Source organism: Syngnathus typhle, linkage group LG18, assembly GCF_033458585.1.
Source record: "Syngnathus typhle isolate RoL2023-S1 ecotype Sweden linkage group LG18, RoL_Styp_1.0, whole genome shotgun sequence".
Taxonomy (NCBI): Eukaryota; Metazoa; Chordata; class Actinopteri; order Syngnathiformes; family Syngnathidae; genus Syngnathus; species Syngnathus typhle.
In genome coordinates, this window is record NC_083755.1 from 999,752 (window position 1) to 1,016,549 (window position 16,798).

Below are 16,798 nucleotides of genomic sequence, written 5' to 3' on the forward strand. Positions count from 1 at the left end.
TATTGATCCATAAACGTACCCGAAAACAGGAACAGAACAGCCTATTTTGAAATAAAATAGCCTCGCGGGTACAACAGCTATTCGGTGACGCCCCCTGACTACTGTTACCGTAATGCTGGGACGCGATGCGACCTTGTAATTTACTAGTCGTACTAAAACGTACCAAAACATTTGGGCAGAGCACTGTGTACAACCAGTATGGATCAACAAATTCATCACTTGATCCATATATAAGGCGCACCGGACTATAAGGCGCACTGTTGATTTTTGATAAAAATGTAGGTTTTTAGGTGCGCCTTTTAGGGCGGAAAATACGGTACATAAATAACGCGTCGATAAAACCATCTGTGTCACTTCAATTCATTAAATCCATCGATCGTCGTTTGTCAACAATGGGTGCGCGCCGCTGACGGCGCTTGCACTTCAAAATATTCCACAGGCCCATATAACGATATATAAATTAGATATCAAATAACTATTATATAAGCAATAATATTATCAAACCATCTGTGTCACTCTAAATCATTAAATCCATAGATCAAATTCCACGTCTTTTGTCAACAACGCCGCGCGTGCGCCCTGACGTCAGCCTCGCCGTTATTCCACAGATCTAGTATATAATTAGATTGTAGCGTTAACAAAGTACAAGGAAAGACGTGGGTTTGGTAAACGGGTCTTTATTTAACAAAACAAACTTACAGGCGTGTGGCGGCGTGGACTTCCAGCCAAGGAGGTGGAAGAGAGATCCATAGAATAGGACCGGGAGTGCGTCAAAGCCATGACCGAGCCCCATCCACCGTCGGCGGACAAGCACTTGGCCGAGCACCGGCCCTCGACTTCCATCCACGGAGGTGAAAGAGAGCTCCCAAGAATAGGACCGCGCGTGCGTAAAAGCCATGTCCGAGCCCCATCCACCGTCCCTGGACAGCCACCCGGCCGAGCGCCGGCCCCCGACTTCAATCCACGTAGGTGAAAAAGAGCTCCTTAGAGTAGGACCGGGCGTGGGTAAAAGCCATAATAGTTTTTCAAACCTTCTGTGTCACTCCAAATCCTTAAATCCCCCAAACTCTTCGTCCGCTGTGTCACTTAGAAACAAAGCCGCTAATGATGCCGGGAGTACGTGGGGCCCTTCGTCATCTTCGTCATCCCGTTATCAATCTTTGTCCTTTGTGTAAACAACCGCCGCTCCACGCCGCGTCGTGCTGCTGATGTCACTTGAAATTCAAATTCGCGGTTCGATTATCGTGGTTTCACTTTTTTTTGGGGGGGGGGGGACATTTTTGAAAAAAACATATATAAGTCGCTCCTTATTATAAGTCCCCCCCACCCAAACTATAAAAAGAAACGTGACTTATGGTCCGAAAATTACCGTACATTGTCACAGATCAGGGCGGCCATTATTGTTTGGGTGGCAAAAAGCCTCGTCCGCTGCCACTAGACTTGTGAGGATGGTGGCCTGGGTGGGAGTCATGAGTGATTATTTCGTCCAGTTGGACCAAGAAAGCCGGAAGTGATACATTGAAAAGTTGAAAAAAGAACTCAAGCTCAAGTGTAGCAGGAGCTGGCACAGCAAGCGTTTGGTCCTCTGATAAGGAGACTTTTCCGCCAGTAACATATCCAGACATTTACAACTATTTGATAGATTGTTCAAGTCCATATACAAACGATATCGCTACCTGACTGCTGGTTATGTCCATTCCGTTGAGTCACAGCCAGTAGAGCGAAACTGAGAAGATGCCAGCCATGGCAGTACATAATATACCGTTTTTTTCCGTGTATAGTGCGCAATATTTAACTAATTTATTGTCCTAAAATCTGGGGTGCGTATTATACATGGGTACAAAAATATATTATTTTTTTTTAAAAATTTTTTTATTTTTTTTTTTAAAGAAAGTCATGGTACAACAAAACCAACAACAGGACTGACCGACAAAGTCGTGGAACAAAAAGACAGGGTGACATTACCAAAGACAGGAACAGAATGACAGTAACACATGCAATGATCCAACGGTGAGCGAGGGGCAGACAGGACTTAAATACAAAACACGTTACATCGATTGAGGTGACACAGGAAGAGCGGGGTGACGCGAACAGAAACTATGGCAACCTAGACACATAGCAAAACTGGGGACGAGACATGACAAATCTCCCCCGAAATAAAACTCACCTTTCTTCTTGTTTGTTGTCAATTGCGCATCGCATTCAGCCATCCTGCCCAACACACTTAGTAAAATTCATAATTGACGACACATCGTTTGATGCGATGGTGCAATCCTCGATGGTGTGTTATTGTCAAATATTGTTTGTTTTTTAATCTCCATCGCGGACCGGACGTCATACGGAGGCCGCCATTACAGATGCGCAGAATGGTTGCGCAAGACACGTCAGCTATATAAAGAGCGAGAGTTCAGTTCTCCACCTATTAGTTTCAATTCACAGTTTAATTAGCAGTTTCAATCAGCAAATAACAAAATGCGTATTACAGGTAATATTTTATTTCACAACACTTTGCCTTGTTCCTTTCGTCTCTGCTGTTCATTTCAAACACGCTCCATACGACCGCAATGCTCTTGTATCAGACACTCGCTCGATCACCTGCTAGTTTGCCGTCTGTCACAATGTACCCTACACAAATCCGAAACATTTGTTGCGGCTCCGAGTCACGACGAGGGGCAAGTTTTGGTTTCCAAGGGTGTTTTTATTCCTCTTCAACGTCTCTCCCATACAGAGCCGCCTCTTTCCCGTGTGCGCACGGAGCGCGGTGGTGCGTTTAGGGGCAGTCGGAGAAATCAACGCCAACAAAAAAATGACATCCAGCCTAGTTAAGACCATACCAAAGACTATAAAAATGGGACCCATTGCCTCCCTGCGTGTGTGACGATCTTTGGGACTTAAAAAAAATATATATATATATAATTTTTTTTTTTTAAAAATTCATAAAAATTGGGTGCGTATTATACATGGGTACAAGCTTTTTTCCAGCATCAGCATGCCATTTTTAGGGTGCGTACTATAAATGGGGGCGCACTATACACGGAAAAAAAACGGTAGTAATGATATATTATAATTGTAGATATGTGAACAATTTAATTATTAGAAACTAGCAATTGGATAAACATACTGTAATGAAGCTGTGTAATTATGCATTCCTTAGGTCATGGCCGAGTAGCAGCAAGAAAAAGGGAATATCTGAGCAATAATAATAAACTTTATTACAGGCTCTTTGCCCACAGGGTAAAAAACAAACATCACACATATTAAAATAAATAAAAAGTACATTTCAAATGTTATGAGAGGCACTCATGCCAGCGTCCTCTGATGGTGGATGTGAACCTTATAACAGTGGTCCCCAACCTTTTTTGCGCCACAAACCGGTTACATGTCAGAAATATTTTCGCGGACCGGCATTTATATAAATAAATAATACATTTATATAAATAAATAAATAATACATCCATCCATCCATCTTCTTCCGCTTATCCGGGGTCGGGTTGCGGGGGCAGCAGCTTCAGGAGGGACTCCCAGACTTCCCTCTCCCCAGCCACTTCATCTAACTCATCCCAGGGGATCACTAGGCGTTCCTAGGCCAGCTGAGAGACATAGTCTCTCCAGCGCGTCCTGGGTCGTCCCCGGGGTCTCCTACCGGTGGGACATGCCCGGAACACCTCCCCAGGGAAGCGTCCAGGAGGCATCTTGATGAGATGCCCGAGCCACCTCATCCGGCTCCTCTCAACGTGGAGGAGTAGCGACTCTACTCCGAGTCTCTCCCGGATGACCGAACTTCTCACCCTATCTCTAAGGGAGAGCCCGGACATCCTGCGGAGAAAACTCATTTCGGCCGCTTGTATCCGGGATCTCGTTCTTTCGGTCACGACCCATGGCTCGTGACCATAGGTGAGGGTAGGAGCGTAAATCGACCGGTAAATTGAGAGCTTTGCCTTTTGGCTCAGCTCTCTCTTTACCACGACGGACCGGTACAGAGTCCGCATTACTGCCGACGCTGCACCGATCCGCCTGTCGATCTCGCGCTCCATCCTCCCCTCACTCGTGAACAAGACCCCAAGATACTTAAACTCCTCCACTTGGGGCAGGATCTCATCCCCGATCCGGAGAGGGCATTCCATCCTTTTCTGATCGAGGACCATGGACTCGGATTTGGAGGTGCTGACCCTCATCCCGACCGCTTCACACTCGGCTGCGAACCGCTCCAGTGAGAGCTGGAGATCACGGCCTGAAGAAGCCAACAGCACCACGTCGTCTGCAAAAAGCAGAGACGCGATGCTGAGGTCCCCAAACCAGACACCCTCAACGCCTCGGCTGCGCCTAGAAATTCTGTCCATAAAAATTATGAACAGAATCGGTGACAAAGGGCAGCCTTGGCGGAGTCCAACCCTCACTGGGAACGAATCCGACTTACTGCCGGAAATGTGGACCAAACTCTGGCATCGGTGATACAGGGACCTAACCGCCCTTATCAGTTTGCTCCCGAAGCACCCCCCACAGAATCTCCCAAAGGACACGGTCGAAAGCCTTCAAGTCCACAAAACACATGTGGACTGGTTGGGTGAACTCCCATGCACCCTCGAGGTTCCTGCTGAGGGTGAAGAGCTGGTCCACTCTTCCACGGCCAGGACAAAAGCCACACTATTCCTCCTGAATCCGAGGTTCGACCTCCCGACGGACCCTCCTCTCCAGCACCCCTGAATAGACCTTACCAGGGAGGCTGAGGAGTGTAATTCCCCTCCGGTCCTCCTTCTTAAAGAGGGGAACTACCATCCCAATCTGCCAATCCAGAGGCACTGTCCCCGATGTCCACGCGATGTTGTAGAGACGTGTCAGCCATGAGCCCTTAAGAAATCCGGGCAGATCTCATCCGCCCCCGGGGCCTTGCCACCGAGGAGTTTTTTAACTACCTCAGTGACTTCGAACCCAGAGATTGGAGAGTCCGCCTCAGAGTCCCCAGGCCCTGCTTCCCATATGGAAGGCGTGTAGGTGGAATTGAGGAGGTCTTTAAAGTATTCTCCCCATCGACACACGACGTCCCGAGTCGAGGTCAGCAGCACGCCATCTCCACTGTACACAGTGTTGACGTTGCACTGCTTCCCCCTCCTAAGACGCCGGATGGTGGACCAGAATTTCCTCGAAGCCGTCCGGAAGTCATTCTCCATGGTCTCGCCAAACTCCTCCCACGCCCGGGTTTTTGCCTCCGCAACCGCCGAAGCCGCGTTCCGCTTGGCCACCCGGTACCTGTCAGCTACCTCCGGAGTCCCGCAGGCCAAAACAGCCCGATAGGACTTCTTCAGCTTGATGGCATCCCTTACCGCCGGTGTTCACCAGCGGGTTCGGGGATTGCCGCCATGACAGGCACCTTATGGCCACAGTTCCGGTCGGCCGCCTCAACAATGGAGGCGCGGAACAAGGTCCACTCAGACTAAAAGCCCCCCGCCTCCCCCGGGACGTGGGAAAAGCTCTGCCGGAGGTGGGAGTTGAAGCTCTTCCTGACAGGGGATTCCGCCAGACGTTTCCAGCAGACCCTCACAGAGCGTTTCGGTCTGCCAGGTCGGACCGGCATCTTCCCCCACCATCTGAGCCAACCCACCACCAGGTGGTGATCAGTTGACAGCTCCGCCCCTCTCTTCGCCCGAATGTCCAAAACATGCGGCCGCAAATTCGATGACACGACTACAAAGTCACCGAACTGCGGCCTAGGGTGTCCTGGTGCCAAGTGCACACATGGACACCCTTATGTTTGAACATGGTGTTCATTATAGAAAATCCGTGTCGAGCACAGAAGTCCAACAATAGAACACCGCTCGGGTTCAGATCGGAGGGGGGCCGTTCCTCCCAATCACGCCCTTCCAGGTCTCACTGTCATCGCCCACGTGAGCATTGAAGTCACCCAGTAGAACGATGGAGTCCCCAGAAGGAGCGCTCTCCAGCACTTCCTCCAGGGACTCAAGAAGGGTGGGTACTCTGAGCTGCCGTTTGGTGCATAGACACAAACAACAGTCAGGACTCGTCCCCCCACCAGAAGGCGGAGGGAGGCTACCCTCTCGTTCACCGGAGTGAACCTCAATGTGCAGGCGCCCAGCCGGGGGGCAATAAGTATGCCCACACCTGCTCCACGCCTCTCACCGTGGGCAACTCCAGAGTGGAAGAGAGTCCAGCCCCTCTCGAGAGGGCTTGTACCGGAACCCAAACTGTGCGTGGAGGCAAGTCCGACTATATCTAGTCTGAACCTTTCTGTCTCGCACACCAGCTCAGGCTCCTTTCCAGCCAGAGAGGTGACATTCCATGTCCCAAGAGCCATCTTCTGCAGCCGGAGATCAGACCGCCAAGGTCCCTGCCTTTGACCGCCGCCCAGCTCGCACTGCACCCGACCCCTTTTGGCCCCTCCCTCAGGTGGTGAGCCCATGGGAAGCGGGACCCACGTTTCCTTTTCGAGCTGTGCCTGGCCGGGCCCTATGGGCGAAGGCCCGGCCACCAGATGCTTGCCTTTGAGCCCCGCCTCCAGGCCTGGCTCCAGAGGGGGGGCCTGGTGACCCGCATCCAGGCGAGGGAAAACGAGATCCAATAATTATTTTCATCATAAGGGGTAATGTGAGCCGTGCCGGGCGCTCACTGTCGCATTGCGTTAAGAGCGTCTATGTTTTAGGATGGCTTTACTGCTCCCACTTGCTTTCTTTGGAGGCATGATTAGGGGTTAATACAATCCTCAAAGTAACGAGAACGCAATAACAATGGAGTCAGTCGGCTTTTGGGCTGCACGGTTGGGTTTTCCTCGGGTTCTCTCGGGTCATCTCGCGAGGTTCAACCTCCGAATTGTGTTCGACAATGTGGTGAATGGTCTTTGTTGCTTCGCTGGTCTTCAAAAAACACTCGGTGGACGATGGTTGGCCCAGGGAAGGAAGCACTCCAGTGACACACGGCTGATTGGGAAAATATTTTATTCAACCGATGTCAGAGTGATGTCTCTCCCAAAATTCGAGTGGCCCCAAAGGCAAAGATGTTCGCAGCCCCAAAAGCAAAGATGTTCGCCCCCCTTGCTGACAGACAAGCCTATCTTATTCCTGCCCAAACCGTTGATGTCATGGCTTGGAGTAACAGCTGCCGTTCGCGTTTCAGTCTACTCGTTGTCTTAAAAAGGGCATGTAGAATACTCTTTCTCTGAATAACAGCAGCTGCGACATTCCATATTCTAAGTTGCTGTACATTGCTGAAACTAAAGCATCTCTGGCCAGGAAAAATAGCTTATGGTCTTCTCACTGATGCTAGTTTATCACCTAAAGGCAACATACAAAGGCGTACAGAATCCAAATTTCACTACAACCAAAGCAAAAAAATCTCGTTTTTTTTTTTTTTTTTTTTTGATCGAATTCCGATTTGTGAAGTGATGCTATTTGAGCTAATTTTGTAACAGTCCTGCGGGCGACTCATGCGGTCCTCACGGTGACCTGGTGCCCACGGGCACCGTGTTGTGACCCCTGCTCTAGACCTTGCAGACATTTTTTTGGCCCTCGGGTCACTGAAAGACTAGCGTTTTGCAAGCGGAGGTTACGGGATGGAACGTGAAGAACAACTAGGTCGACAAGATATGAAGGCACGAAGCCATGCAATGATTTATCGGTTAATAGAAGAACCTTGAAGTCACATCTTAAATCACCAAATGATTCCCGAGCGCGGCACCGCTGCTGCTCACTGCTCCCCTCTCCCCTTTCCCCCAGGAGATAGATCAAAATCACATGGGGATGGGTTAAATGTAGAAGACAAATTTCATCACACCCCGATGTGTGTGTGACGATCATTGGGACTTTAACTTAACTTTAACTTAAATGGACCGGGAGCCAACGTAAGTTGGCTAATATTGGGCTAATGTGATCAAATTTTCTTGTCTTTATCTCTGTTAAAGTCAACAAGAGAGGGTGGATGATGAAAAGCGTAATGCAGGAGTGTCTGGAAGAATGTTATGGGAAGCAACCCAGAGGATTCCTTTGCCCCCAAAAAGTATTGGTCCAGAATGAGAGCCCATACCACAGATTCCGTGAAAGCAGCCATTAAGACAGGGGTGGGCAAACTTTTTGACTCGCGGGCCGAACTGGGTTCTAAATTTGGACCGGAGGGCCGAACCAGGAGCAGATGGACGTAGGCTTTGTGTGGTCATATAAGCAACCTGCAAAGGTTATTGCATAAAAGATTTTGGCCTTTAGTAGGTAGTAAAGCATGGATATTCCAAACAAGTTTTTTGAAAACAAATGCATTTATTAACAGCATTAAATAATAATAATAATAATAATAATAATTCACTAAAAAACTGCTATCAGTGATTCTCATAAAATACGACACTGTTATTATGAATAACAGTCTCCATCACTTCAGTGCCTGCAGGTCAGATTAATGAAAGATGTTTATCTTATGAGATCACATCAAACGGCAAACATTCTGACCAAATATTCTTGAATTCTTGAAGAATTGGTGAAAGCATACATCCAAATAAAGTAATCAACACAGCAACACGGTGAGGGGTATCTGAAAATCAGAGCAGAGTTTTAACTCACAAACACCTGGTAACAGAGGTGAGGAAACGGGAAACACTTCCTTAAAGTAAGCCTTAAGAACTTTACAGGTTAAGATTAGTCGCAAATAGGTGGTGCATCAATGTCCTTGAGCATCCTGCATTGTTTGAAAATGAGAATGGTCGCTAGTTTCAATCCCTGCTATGTGTACAAATCATATTCAAAATGCATTTTTTTTACAATAAACTTGAGAGCCTCCCGTTCATTTTCAGTGGGAACAGTGTTGTTGGTCTCCCTTTTTTGCTAGTGCGTCATAGTCTGGAGTAAAATTTGTTGTGGAAATTCTTAGGAGAGATGCGAGGTGTTGGTCAGTTTACCTCGATCTGTGACGGGTTGATGTTAATGTGGCTGAACGTCACGTCGCGTACGTCGGGCCAAATTGGCCACTCTCTTTTAAACGCTCGGCACTGTGTCCACCTTGCGTTTCCTTGGGCGACTCATTTTAATGGAAAGATTCCAGGGGAAGGTTTGTGGGTGGCTTTAGCGCAAAACTGCATCTGAAAGCTCAGCGCGCGAATTACAAGAATGCTGTCGTCGAAGCCCACGCTCTAAATTCGGGACTGATACGAATAGAGCGAGAGTGCGCCATGTCCGTACTACTGAGTACGTACACGCACTTGTGAGTGTGCACCGAGCTTTCTGACACGGCTTCCGGTAGTAAATGCGCAGGCAAGCGCTTCGCCATCTACTGGGGAAACGCAGTCATTGCAGGCAAAATGACCACAAAAAAAAAGTTTAATAATACAATTTGTTCAGGGTTGGCGGGCCGGATTAAACGGTCCCGTGTGCCGGATGTGGCCCGCGGGCCGTAGTTTGCCCACCCCTGCATTAAGAGAACAAACTCAATTCCAGCTGTGATAAATAGAGGCAAAACAAAGCAACTGTAGCCACTCGGTATCTCTGTTAATCATGCTTTTAAAGTATCATTACACATTCAATGGGAGGCATGGATGACCAGCAGCGATAAGTTATTCACTTAAATAAATAGTCATTTTGCTCAAGTCTGCCAGTGGATCATCACATGAGTATCAAATCATCCACGATCAACTGATTTTAAAGGGTGGGACTGCTGCTGAGAAGAGGAGGACACCGCCATGACCCCTTAGAGGATGTTTGATTCAGACACTGACAACGAGGAGTTCTTTGGTTTTGAGAGCTACAAGGAAGGAGCGACTGGGAGAGTGGATTACGAAACCATCCTGAGCCTTTTTGTTTCCAACACTGAAGAAGAGGATTTTTATGTTTTTAGTGCACAGGAAGAAGACAACAATGGCAATGAATAACTGGCCTTTGTTATTGATAAAGCCGTGTACTGCAGTTTAGCCCAAAAGGTAGGCTGGTCATATTTTTCTGGTATGCTGTCGGTTATTTTCATACACATTTTGTACTTCCTTTTAATTAGTAGTTATACTTAAGTTCTGAAGATATGTACCAATAAAATATTTGACAAAATGTTAATAAACAATATGCTAAATCATCTTCCTGAGAATCCTCTTTCTGTATATTCTCTTACAAATGGTATTTAAACCTTAAAACACCTGCGGCTTATAGTCCTCTTAAGCTTATATATGGGGAAGAAAAAACATTTTCCCCTCATCATTTCATCTGCTGCGGTTTAAAATTAGGAGCGGTTTATAATTAGGTGTGGTTTATATTCTAAAAATGTGGTGATTTTCTGTTTTTGCAGGCAGTATTTTGTCCAAATTCTGATGGAATGTGGCTACATTTTCCAGGAGGTGATGGTTTCTCCCACAAGTGTAAGAAGAACCTCAGCTGCCTGCTTGTTTTGTACATATTTTCTGATTATATTCTAAAATTAAGGTTGGGATCCCAAATTCAAGACTGCGTTACTTCCTGATGGCAAAGATTTCAACAGAATCGATTTGTTCAAAGTCAAAGGTAAGTAATAGGGGTGTAAATCGCGGGTTTTGTCATGATACGATATAATATCGATATAAAGAACTACGGTACGATATTTGCCGATATCTTAAAGCCTGCTGCGATTCATTCACGATATATCGCGATATAGTGCTCTACGATCGATTTTTTTTTTTTTTTTTTTTTAATAAAAAATATAGAACAATATCCTGATTTATAACAATTCATACAAAAAATCAACAAGGTACTGCAAACTCTTTATTTAGGAAATTACAAGAGTATTGTAGTATAAAAATTGCTTACTTTAACACTGAACTTTGATGTCGTGTTTTTTCTTTAAATGTGCGGCGAGAATATTTGATCACCGCATGGCAGGATTTACAAACTGCACGTGTCTTGTCCGTTGAGCCATCTTTTCTTTGGAATCCAAAGTGCTTCTAAACGAATGACTTGAAGCCTAAAGGGGAGCAAATTTCTTCGTCTTTTTGGACACTAGCCATAGTACCAGCCCAGGAGCCGCGTACTAATTGTCGCCTCCCCTTTCACGAGCGTGCTCTGCTCACAACACAACAACGCCGGGCGCACTGCTCCCGGAAAGAGGAAGCAAGCAACAATGAACTGGATTTCAAAATAAAGTCGCGTCTAATTCCGAGGTCAAACACGGCGATATAAATCGATGTTTACCTTTAGCATCGATGCCAATAAATCGTAGAGCATTATATCGATTAATCGATGTGTATCGATGTATCGTTACACCCCTAGTAAGTAATACAGGAGTATGTGCTATTATTACTTCACATGTGCATGTCAAACCTAATGAGTTTGGTGAGTCAATATTTGGTGTTGGTTAGAGGTGCCGTACACTGTGTGGACTCATTCGTGTCCTTTTGTGACATTGTGTATGCGTGTGCGTACTAATGTACGCGTGCATGTGCATGCATGCATGATAGTGAGTGTGCACACGTTTGTGTGAAAGTTAGCCTACTTTTGCGATGGTTGGTGAAATTAAACCATTAGGACAGTGTAATTGCGGCTTTGGGACTGAATACACTAACACCAATTATGTTGCTTGCATTTGAGGAGACGCGCTTCAATCACAGTATTAAGTTCCTGTGTGTGGGCATGTTTGAGTGCAGAGCGGTGCGTTTGGCGTGAGGGACGTACAATGCAAAAATGCTCATTCCGCCTCTCCGCTGCATATTCAGTGAAGATAACTTTTTTGTGCTACGCCTCACACCAATCAGCTTCAGGAACGTACAGCGTGACCCATGTGGGGAAGGAGAGAACCAAATGCCAGCAAAGAGTTTTAAAGAAATTCAGAAAAAGATGATCTGCCCGAGAACTACCGTTTTTTTCCATGTATAATGCGCCCCCATGTATAATACGCACTACGGTGTAAATCGCGGGTTTTGTCACGATACGATATAATATCGATACAAAGAACTACGATACGATATTTGCCGATATCTTAAAGCCTGCTGCGATTCATTCACGATATATCGCGATATAGTGCTCTACGATCGATATTTTTTTTTAAATAAAAAATATAGAACAATAATCTGATTTATAACAATTCATACGCAAAATCAACAAGGTACTGCAAACTATTTAGGAAATTACAAGAGTATTGTAGTATACAAAGTGCTTATTTTAACACTGAACTTTGATGTTGTGTTTTTTCTTTAAATGTGCGGCGAGGTTTGTGCTCCCTGAATATTTGATCACCGCATGGCAGGATTTACAAACTGCACGTGTCTTGTCCGTTGAGCCATCTTTTCTTTGGAATCCAAAGTGCTTCCAAACGAATGACTTGAAGCCTAAAGGGGAGCAAATTTCCTCGTCTTTTTGGACACTAGCCATAGCACCAGCCCAGGAGCCGCGTACTAGTTGTCGACTCCCCTTTCACGTGCCTGCTCTGCTCACAACACAACAACGCTGCACACACTGCTCCCGGAAAGAGGAAGCAAGCAACAATGAACTGGATTTCAAAATAAAGTTGCGTCTAATGTCCGAGGTCAAACACGGCGATGTAAATCGATGTTTACGTTTAGCATCGATGCCAATAAATCGTAGAGCATTATATCGATTAATCGATGTGTATCGATGTATCGTTACACCCCTAATACGCACCCTAAAAATGGCATGTCGATGCTGGAAAAAAGCCTGTATCCATGTATAATACTCACCCAAATTCTGACTCCTACTTAAGTCCGTAAACGTAAAATTATTTCAGAAAAAAGATCATCTTTGGGAACAACCGGATGTTATTCTGCCGGTCAGTATCATTGCGCATGCAGTAGCAAACTCAAAGTCCATAAACGTAATTTTTTTTCAGAAAAAAAATCATCTTTGGGAACAACCGGATGTTATTCTGCCGGTCAGTATCACTGCGCATGCAGTAGCAAACTCGATAGCGAAGAAATATGTGAGACTCAACGGGATCACCAATATTTGAGTGATGTTCCAGTTATTTATCACAATTAGTTTACCAAGTCTGTGTTTTGAGTTCCTCCAATAAACCCTGGTCCAAGCTGCAATTGGTCGCCCCGCTCCTTTCCAGACTCCATCCGTGAGAAGATTTTCTTCAGAAATTGTTGTACCATGATTTTCTTAAAAAAAAAAAAAAAAAAAAAAATTGTACACATGTATAATGCGCACCCCAGATTTTAGGACAATAAATTAGTTACATTTTGCGCATTATACATGGAAAAAATTGGCACAACACATCCATGTAAGAAATCAAGGACAAAAGTAATTGGGAGCTGGCTTGGAGAATTGTGAGCAGGGAACTGCTGTTGAACTGTATATTTTTTTCATCAACACAATAGAGGGGTTTTGACAGAAAAATGGATGTTTGCACAACTCGTACATAAAAAATTAACTCGCTGACATGCAAGAAGCGTCTGGCAGCGGCTTTCTTTCGTGTGTTTGCTTGTGGTAAAACGCTAGCATCCGGCACAAAACTGTCGTCACCAGGCGAAGTCCCTCCCCCTCCAGAATGCACAGCCACTGGAGAACAGCCACTCGTATCAGCACGTCAAAACGCTCACATGGTAAAGGAAACAGCACTCTTCAGTATATCTTTGTGCAACACTGGTAAAGGACTTGGATTCACTCAGTGTATTGGTAAAAGTTCAGTTTAGGCTGCCAAGAGAATAGTCGTTTTCGTTTTCCTCTCAAGGTTATTTTTGCAATCTGAGATGCAACGCCATACACACATGCAAAATATACATTTCCGTATTTTCCTCTCCAGGCACACTTAAAAGCCTTTAATTTTCTCAAAAGACGAATGTGCGCCTTTTAATAAACTCCGCCTTTCGTGTGGACCAAATTCCAAAATTTATAAAGTTGTTTTGTGTGACTTCTGTAATATACAGGTGTAAGATGTAGACCCGATGAACCGATGACATTACGTTTTACGTAGTTCTGGGCGGTAAATCAATCAGAGGACTGTACGTGACAAGTAGAGCAGTGGTCCCCAACCTTTTTTGCGCCACGGACCGGTTACGTGTCAGAAATATTTTCACGGACTGGCCTTAATATAAATAAATAGTACATTTATAATAAATACCGTATTCGAATTATCGCCCAGGGCGATAATTAGAGAAGGTTTATGTCAGGGGTGGGCAAACCTTTTGACTCGCGGGCCGAACTGGGTTCTAAATTTGGACCGGAGGGCCGAACCAGGAGCAGATGGACGTAGTGTTTGTGTGAAGTAATAAAAGCGACCTGTAAAGGCCATTGCATAAAATATTTTGGCCTTTAGTAGGTAGTAAAGCATGGATATTCCAAACTAGTTTTTTGAAAACAAATGCATTTATTAACAGCATTAAAAAAAAAACACTAAAAAACTGCTATCAGTGATTCTCATAAAATACGACACTGTTATTATGAATAACAGTCTCCATCACTTCAGTGCCTGCAGGTCAGATTAATGCAAGATGTTTATCTTATGAGATCACATCAAACAGCAAACATTCTGACCAAATATATCATCTTGAAGAATCGGCGAAAGCATACATCCAAAATAAAGTAATCAAAACGGCAACACGGTGATTTTCAGTGGGAACAGTGTTGTTGGTCTCCCTTTTTTGCTAGTGCGTTATAGTCTGGAGTAAAATTTGTTGTGGCAATTCTTAGGAGAAATCCGAGGTGTTGGTCCGTTTACCTCGATCTGTGACGGGTTGATGTTGACGTTCATGTGGCTGAACGTCACGTTGCGTACGTCGAGCCAAATTGGCTACTTTTTTTTAAACACTCGGCGCTGTGTCCACCTTGCTTTTCCTTGGGCGACTCATTTTAATAGAAGGATTGCAAGGGAAGGTTTGTGGGTGGCTTTAGCGTAATACTGTATCTGAAAGCTCAGCGCGCGAATTACAAGAATGCTGTCGTCACAGCCCACGCTCTAAATTCGGGACTGATACAAATAGAGCGCGAGTGCGCCATGTACGTACACGCACTTGTGAGTGTGCACTGAGCTTTCTGACACGGCTTCCGGTAGTAAATGCGCAGGCGAGCGTTTCCCCATCTACTGGGGAAACGCAGTCATTGCAGGCAAAATGACCAAAAAAAAAAGTTTAATACAATTTATTCAGGGTTGGCGGGCCGGATTAAACGGTCCCGTGGGCCGGATGTGGCCCGCGGGCCGTAGTTTGCCCATCTCTGGTTTACGTCCAACAGGGGGTGGACGATTAATAGAGAACACTTTTTGTCCGATCGCCAAGGGGCACTGAAATCGGCGATATGTATATTTTCCTTATCTAGTATGCAATACCTGTTTCTCACTGGTGTTCTTAACACTGGAACAGCGGCTGTTTTGATCTACCTCTAACAGCCGGGTGCGTCAATTGACACTCCATCGATGCGACACGCGACCGTCGCACATCACATGTCGCGCACGTCATGTTATCGCAATCGTCTTGTTCGAGCGCACGCCCCAGTAACGTAATTGTGTGAGGAGATTGTAGCGGAGTGACGAGTAATTGTATCATAGTTTATGGAGAAAAACAATTTAAAAGGAACATTCGACGTGCTGTCAAATCAGTCATATTTAAACTTGCGCAATGACGTCGGCATGCGGTCGCGGAGGAAAACGTAAATTTTGGGGGGAATTCTTAGTAGCATGGGCGATAATTAGAGGTATCAATGTTTTTTATTTATGTCATCGCTAACACACGCGATTATTAGAATAAATACAGGATATAAAAATGATGAAATAGAATGATACGACTGGCATAAAAACAAATATAAATCACATAAAAAAGAAACTCACCATTACGTTGAATTAGTGGGAGCATTGAGCATGTCTCTCAGAAACGAGCTGGTCCCATTTTGGCGTAATCTGAGAAAATTACACCTGAAGTGTGCTGTTGTTCACGTTTTTTTCTTCCCAAAATTTACAAGTTTGTCTTTTAATGCTTTCCAAACATCTCTGTTTCTTGGTCTCCATGTGCCGAAGCAGTTTTGAAGGCTTCATTGCCTCGTTAGCTAGCTTGTCGCCACATATTATGCCAAGTGGGCTTGGCGCGTCAGTCACCTGTGGCAATACATCCATATTTAAAGTAGGACCCCAGAAACTTTCTTTTAGATACAGCTTTCCTTTTCGTAGAAGTCATAGCCTCTTCTTCTTCCGTCTCCTCATTGGGCTTTTTTCCCTTTCCGAAGAAGCTTTCCAAACATCTGTTTCTTGTTCATTTTTGCTTGCTTTGCTAGCTCGACTGGGGTGACATGTCACGTGACCGGGACGAGCGTCTTGACCTGAATTAACCTGTGTCAAGAAACACAGCTGCACCGACGGATGTAATTGGGAGAGAATCACTCCATTTTTTACATTTTTCACATTTTTCAAAATAAATTACTAGTTTTTACTAGCTTTGCACGCTCTACTGCGGAAACATGTCACGTGACTGGGACAAGCGTCTTGACCTGAATTAATTGATCGTCGATAAAATATATATCTATACTTTTTTTATGTGCGGCTTGACGGCCCGGTACCAAGTGACCCATGGACCGGTACCAGTCCGCGGCCCGGTGGTTGGGGACCGCTGACGTAGAGTACGTACCTCCGCTGCCATTGATAAATAACTAATAGTATGTGCAACTCTAGCAGCATTAGGACCCTCTCAAATGGCATCGACAGAGACATGCTTATTAAAGATTAAAGTCCCAATGATCGTCACACACACACCTGGGTGTGGTGAAATTTTTCCTCTGCATTTAACCCATCCCCGTGTGATTTTAATCCATCCCCTGGGGGAGAGGGGAGCAGTGAGCAGCAGCGGTGCCGCGCTCGGGAATCAGTTGGTGATCTAACCCCCCAATTCCAACCCTCAATGCTGAGTGCCAAG

The 16,798-nt window shown here is 45.4% G+C and overlaps 1 protein-coding gene across 18 annotated transcripts in view; it reads left to right on the plus strand.

Annotated features, from left to right (window-relative positions):
- The window catches only part of trdmt1 (tRNA aspartic acid methyltransferase 1), a 166,644-nt gene that overhangs the window by 17,189 nt on the left and 132,657 nt on the right, over positions 1 to 16,798 (plus strand). For all 18 annotated transcript variants that reach the window (XR_009718758.1, XR_009718757.1, XR_009718756.1 and 15 more), the window contains 2 exons: positions 10,261 to 10,330; positions 10,395 to 10,472. Coding sequence is in view for 10 of the 18 variants with exons in the window: in XM_061304625.1 (XP_061160609.1) it covers positions 10,261 to 10,330; positions 10,395 to 10,472 (148 nt within the window). In the remaining 8 variants the exon portion in view is untranslated. The remainder of the gene's footprint in view (positions 1 to 10,260; positions 10,331 to 10,394; positions 10,473 to 16,798) is intronic.